Source organism: Stegastes partitus, unplaced genomic scaffold (assembly GCF_000690725.1).
Source record: "Stegastes partitus isolate 25-593 unplaced genomic scaffold, Stegastes_partitus-1.0.2 Scaffold573, whole genome shotgun sequence".
Lineage (NCBI taxonomy): Eukaryota > Metazoa > Chordata > Actinopteri > Pomacentridae > Stegastes > Stegastes partitus.
The window spans coordinates 326,825-333,197 of NW_007578304.1; the positions used below are offsets into that span (position 1 = coordinate 326,825).

The 6,373-nt window shown below is 53.5% G+C and overlaps 1 protein-coding gene across 4 annotated transcripts in view; it reads left to right on the plus strand.

Moving 5' to 3' along the window:
* Positions 1-6,373, plus strand: part of LOC103362414 (SH3 domain-containing protein 19-like) — a 26,878-nt gene that overhangs the window by 15,120 nt on the left and 5,385 nt on the right. For 3 of the 4 annotated variants that reach the window (XM_008288762.1, XM_008288764.1, XM_008288765.1), the window contains exons 5-13: positions 1,016-1,121; positions 1,629-1,764; positions 1,905-2,064; positions 2,136-3,290; positions 4,229-4,300; positions 4,782-5,070; positions 5,438-5,723; positions 5,857-6,027; positions 6,317-6,366. In XM_008288762.1, the coding sequence (XP_008286984.1) occupies positions 1,016-1,121; positions 1,629-1,764; positions 1,905-2,064; positions 2,136-3,290; positions 4,229-4,300; positions 4,782-5,070; positions 5,438-5,723; positions 5,857-6,027; positions 6,317-6,366 (2,425 nt within the window). The remainder of the gene's footprint in view (positions 1-1,015; positions 1,122-1,628; positions 1,765-1,904; positions 2,065-2,135; positions 3,291-4,228; positions 4,301-4,781; positions 5,071-5,437; positions 5,724-5,856; positions 6,028-6,316; positions 6,367-6,373) is intronic. The other variant, XM_008288763.1, reaches the window with a different exon arrangement.

Here is a 6,373-nt window from a genome sequence, read left to right on the forward strand (position 1 = left end):
CCAATGAGAGGCCTTTGCTGATGAGCAGTGGTCCAGAACACCTGTCCACAGGTGCAGAAGTCTGACTGAGAGCTACAGAAACACCTGATGGCAGTGATTGGCTCAGAGGGTTGTTCAGCTACATGTTAGTCCACCAGGTCCCATCAGGCGGGTTTTTTCTTCAATATTTCTGTTGAACCACGATTGAAAACCAGCGTCATGATGTTCATTAGATGTTTATTGATTATTACTTTTGTCAGTTCCAGCTTCTCTCAGTGACTGAAGCTGTTTTCCGTCTTTAATGGGAGGACCTGAACACATCTGATGTCTGCCTTTGAGCTGCTTCCACCTGAACGAAGCCTCAGCATCAACACAAAGAAGTGTTCAGTGGAGCAGTGCTGGTGTTTCAGTGTCCACCAGGGTTTGCACAAACAGCAAAGTGTTCAGATGAAATCATTTACTGCGATTCGACCAGAGAAAACCAGACCAGCTGATTGGTGGCAGAGAGTCCACCTGCAGCCCGGTCGACCCGAACCAGTCCCACGTCAACGGAAACAGCTCGTATCTGTTTCTGCTCATCTGGCATCCGTTTGTTTTTACACAGTTGTGTGTCTTTTTGTGACTTTCTTTTGTGGTAATTGTGCATCCTTTTGAGGTCATTTTCAGGAGTTTTGGTGGTTTTGGTTCTGGTTTAGTTGTTTTAGTGTTCTGTTGGGGTTTGTGTCTTTTTGATTTTCCATCTTGTGGTGATTTTGCTTGTTTCTGTTCCTGTCGACCACTTCAGCCTTTTCTTATATTTACTCAGGACGCTGAATGCTGAACGTGGTTCTGGTTGAGTCTCTGAGCTGATCAGTGATCCTCCCGACCAGGTGTATAGTGACATACAGCTGAGTCAGTGGTTACGGGTCAGATTGAGTGATTACAGCTGCATCAGTGGTACAAACGGTCCCGGTCGTGTTCCACTCTGGTACCACCCATCTGCTGTCCTGGTTATGGGCAAGTTTAACCCTGACTCTGGTCTGTTTTCTCCTGCCAGCCTCCACCAGGTCCACGTCTCTGTCAGAGACGCCCCGAGACCGAGACCGAGATCGAGACCGGGACCGAGACCGAGACCGAGACCGGGACCGGGACCGGGACCGAAGGTACGACAGCAGAAGAAACCCACCTGCCTCTGTTGTCCAGCTCCTCCTCTCTGATTGGTCGAGGCCTCTGGAGTCACAGCTGCTCAGGACACGGTTCAGCTTCACCTGTTCACTCTGGGCTCCCGGCTTCAGCCTCTGGCTCCGTTTTTTCTCACTGTGGGCTCTTTGTTCACTGGAGTGAAGCTCCAGCTCTGTGAGACGTTGATCTCCTTCCTGTTGTTTTGTGTCCCGTTCTTGTTGTTTACTGAGTCTTTGGACGGTTGTGTGTCTTCGTAGTAACTTCACGGCTCCTTCTTGTCATTTTCAGACTCATTTTGGAACTTTTGTGCCTTGATTAGGCCATTTTATATATAAGTTTTGTTGTTTTTTGTTTCATTGGTGTCGCTGTGCGTCTCTTTCTGTTTTCACGCTTCTGGCTGGTAACTGGTGTGATTCTGGAACCTCCTGCTGTCCTCACATCCAGATTTTCTGTGTACACCAACCCGTGTTGTTGTGTTGCGTTGCCAGGCGACCAGAGATCACCATCCTATCTGCAGAGCCGCTGGCCTCCACTTCCTGGTTCCCCGGAGCTGCTGGGGGATTCCCTCCTCCCCCTCCTCCTGCTGCACAGATCTGGGGACCCACCATCCCTCCGTCCATACAGGTGAGCAGCTCAGGTAACAGAGGGGTCAGAAGGCCACCTCCTCAGAACCAGCTGGTTCTGTATCTGCAGAACCTAATGAAGCAGAGTTCTGCCTTGGTGCTGTGAACACGTCTGAGCTCCTGAATCGCTGTTTCTTTCAGCCTCCTCCGTCCTATGACGAGGTGATCAGGGAGAAGTCTCAGGAGCAGGGTCTCCTCCCTTCTTCCTCTCCCTCCTCTTCATCTCCGTCTCGTCCAGTTCCTACGACGACCATCGCCACGCAGACCGACTCGGGATCATCAGCTGCTCACGAGTTTCCAGGTGGGACTCAGGTTCAGTCACTTATCTGCACGTTGTAGAGTTTTCTAACTAACAGTGAATCCTGTCTGCAGCGACGACACCGGTCAGACCTCCCAGACCGCCCCTCCCCCAGCCGCCAAAACCAGCTCACGCTGATGACATCACCGCCCCTGCCAGCCAATCAGAGCTGAGCTCCGCTGACCTTGACGTCGTGGACCTTCTGTCTGAACTCAGTTCCCCTCTGACCTCATCGTCTGCCGCTCAGACCGACCAATGGGATCATCCCGCTGCCTCCTCTCACGTGTCCGAGCGCCCGAGACCCCGCCCACGCTCTAAGCTCGGCCTCCAGCCAATCGGCAGCGAGGTAAAGGTCCAGACTCTGGTGAAGCTGCGTGAGGACGGTTTGGCCACGTTAGCGTCTCGCGCTTTGACTGACGGCTCCAACCCAGACGTGAGCCAAGGAAAATACCTGCAGGAGCTGCTGGACGCCTTCAGCTCCGACGACTGGGGCTTCCCGGACCGCCGCAGCGACAGCAGCAGCCTCGGCCAATCGGAGAGCGAGGAGGAGGAGGAGGAGGAGGAGGACATGGCGACGCTGAAGGCGAGGATCCGGGCGTTCGAGCAGCAGCAGGCGGCTGAAGGCAGCTGTGGCGACGCTTCGGCGATCGACGGCTTCGCGGTCGCTAAGAGACCAGAGCCTCGACCCCGCCCTCGTCTCCAGGGGCAACCGGCCAAACCCGGCCCGCCCGCCATCGCTCCCAAACCCAAACACTGCCCACATGGTCCAAAACCCTCCAGCAAGGTGTTCTGGGAGGACGGAGGTCCAACAGCAGAACCAGGCGGAGACATGGATTTCACCTCCAGACCTCAGACTGCTGCAGAACCCAAACCAGCTCCGGGTTCAGAACCTCTGTCCTGCAGAACCACCGACAAACCCTCCGTCAGCCCAAAACCCCCGTCGCTGACTGAGTGCCCCCCACCTGCCCCGGCTCCTGCCCTGGTTCCCGCCCCGGTTCCTGCCCCGAGGCCTCCTCCACCCAAACTGTCCTCGCTGGGTGACAGAGTCCCTCCCAGACCGCCGGTGGCTCCCCGGGCCAGCGTGGCGGCTCCACACCCAGAGAGGAGCGCCGCAGACGGACACGCCGCCCCCACCCTGCCCCCCAGAGCCTCCGTGGAGGTCAGAGGTGGAGCGCAGGGCGAAACGCCGGCTGGAACCGAAGCCACGCAGAACTCTGCAAACCAAAGCGGTGAGTCTGTGGTTCTGGTGACCATCTCTGAGTTCTGCAGGTGTTTGTGGAGCTTGATGTGTGAAATACTTATGTTTAAAAACAACGTCGACCCACTTTCAACAGGTTTTCTCTCACATTGAGCCGTCAGTCTGTTTGAGCAACAACATCTGAGGAACCATTAAAGATAAAACCTGAAAGTTTCTGATCATGTCACTGATCCAGAACCGGTCATGTTGGACAGCAGATCAATAGTCTGGTTATGGATGAGCTGAAATACAAGAACAGTGATGAAATGTTCCGTCTGTGAGCTCATTAACAAACTGATAAGTGACCTCGTGATGTTTTCTGAACCGCGTGTAGCTGCAGCTCAACATAGAATACTTTAATATGAAACTCTGGGTCACAGAAACCCAGAAACCACCGAGCAGGTCCGACAAGTTGCATCAAAAAAACATAAATACTGGGAGAAGTGTGATCCAAGTAGAGTTCTGGAGCTTGAAGTGGTTCTCTGAATATAACTGTTACTGTTTTGGTATGAAGTGTGTGACGTGTTTGGAGCCACTGTGTGGGCGTTGAGCTCCAAGAAGCCGTACAGCAGAAGATTTTCCTTTATTTAACCAGCTAGGTTAATTGAGAACAGATTCTCAAGATCTGATTGGATGCTGACAGGAGCGACGTCTCCATCAGTGCCGACGTCCTGCTGCTGTTTCAGAGTTCAGCTGCTTCCTGCTGATGCTCTACCAGAGAACGTTCAGTCTGACTGTGAAGCTGTGACTCACAGCAGGTTCTCAGTATCTGCAGTGATCTCCTCCGTCCGACTGCAATGAGCCGGTTTACACCTCAACATGCTGAGCTGCAGCCTCCTGCTGCTTCAACCCAGCAGCTCTTACAGCAGATCGGCTGATTTTACATGAAACCAGCCTTTAACGTTCACGTTTTCTTCTGATTTGTTCCAGTGAAAGCCGTCGGCGGCCGTCCCTGCGTCCCGACCAAACCAGCCTCCCTGAACGCAGCTCGCAGATCCAGCGGTAAGACAAAGACGGAGCGCTGGGCGCCGCAGCACAAAGCAGCATTTGTCAGCTCGCTCACATCGAGCTGGTCTGTTGTGTGCCACAAATATGCAAACATGTGAAGAGCTTCCAGTGTTTGTATGTGACGGCAGCAGCGCTGTTCAGTCCTGGAAAGAAGAAGCAGCGACTGTGTGCACAGAAAAGCCTCCAGTGTTGCTGAGTGATGTTTTAAACCAGGAACTAAAGCAGCAGCTGGGTCTTGGTTTTCTTCTGGTTCTTCTGGGTCACAGCTTCCACTCTGGGTTGGGTTTCAGCCGCAGGTCATTCAGCAGAACATAGAGGCTCTCTGCAGTACCACACCCGGTCCACTCTGGCTAACGCTGTTAGCGTTTTAGCGTCGGCTCAGGCCTTTTGGCTGATACACGTGTAATTTAGTTATTCTGACCCGGCTGGAGGTCCAACACTGATCACTGTTGTTTCATCTGTTCTCCTCCTTTAGCTCCTAACCTGGCTCCAAAACCCACCGGACCCTCACCAGCACCTCCGGATCAGAACCCAGTCCAGGTCAAACCGTCTGGTGCCGCCCTGGTTACAGCCCCAAAACCTCCAGGACCGGCCAAACCCCCGACCCCGACCCAGACACAGACACAGACACCAACCCAGAGCCAGACCCCGACCCAGAGTCAGACCCCTACACCAACACTGGGTCCAGCTCCAGCCCAGAGGAAGGTCCAGACCAGAGCGGACAGCAGCAGCGGTCCAGACCCGGAGCCTCGTCTTCCTCCACGGTGAGAATCAGAACCGACCTGCTGCTCAGTGAATCCAGCGTTTTATTTCCTGGAGAACAAACTGAAGCTGAAGGTTCTGTTATGAGACAACCTGAGATGTTAGAGGAAGTGGTGACGTCACCTGATTGATCAGCTGGTTGATCACCTGACTGATCACCTGACTGATCACCTGACTGATCAGCTGACTGATCAGCTGACTGATCTGCTGATTGATCACCTGTTTGATCACCTGGTTGATCAGCTGATTGATCACCTGTTTGATCACCTGGTTGATCAGCTGATTGATCACCTGATTGATCAGCTGATTGATCACCTGATTGATCACCTGTTTGATCACCTAATTGATCACCTGACTCTCTGTCTCCAGCCCCTCCAGTGTGAAGCTCCTCCCCCTCCGCCCTCCACCAATCAAATCCATCCCTAGCAGACCGCCTCCTCCAACTGTCAGCTCAGCTTCATCCTCCAATCAGATCTCTACTCCTTCCAAAGCTGCACCTGCCCCCTGCGTCTCTCCAGCCAGTCAGCTTCCACCACCTCACACCGCCCCGCCCCCTTCTCCTGAAACAGCCAGTCAGATCCAGCGGGCCCCAAAGAAAGGACCGCCTCTACCGCCACGCCCCAAACCTGGACACCCCCTCTTCAACAGCTACATGGTATGACCCGATGTACCTCAGTTACTACACCCTGAATACTACTTCCTGTACGAGTCCTCGCGTCAGAGGACGCACTCGTCCAGACGTGTTCTGGTCGATGCTAGCTTGGGTTTAACTTGATGTTTTCTCTCAGAAGCAGGAGGTTCTGATTGTCCTGGATGATCCGAGTCCCTCTGAGCCCCAGAGCATCTCCTCCCCTGTGATCAGCCCACCTCAGTGTCTCCTGGACCTGGACCCTCAGTCAGAGCCAGTTCTGGACCAGGACCAGTCCAAACCTGCCTTAGAGGGCCTGCTGGACTCTCCGGTACTTGAATCTGGTGTAAACGTGGCCGATAGCGTTCTGATGTTCACGCGTTTAGTCCTGAGACAAACCAACTGTGACGGTCTTTGAAATCCAGTATGAGCTTGAACGGGTTCAACCAGAACCAGCCTCATAGCATGTGACCTGTTTCTGTTGTTTTGTGTCACATTTGTCATTCATCATGTGTAGTTTCTGTCAGTTGGTGTCCTGTTTCTGTGAATCTTGTTTCATTTGTTTGTGAGTCTAGAAGTGGACTGTTGTTACGCTGACGATGTTCTGTTCTATCCTCCAGTCCATTCTGCCGGCCGAGCAGAAAGAGCTGCCAGAACCTGCTGCTGTCAGGTCAGTA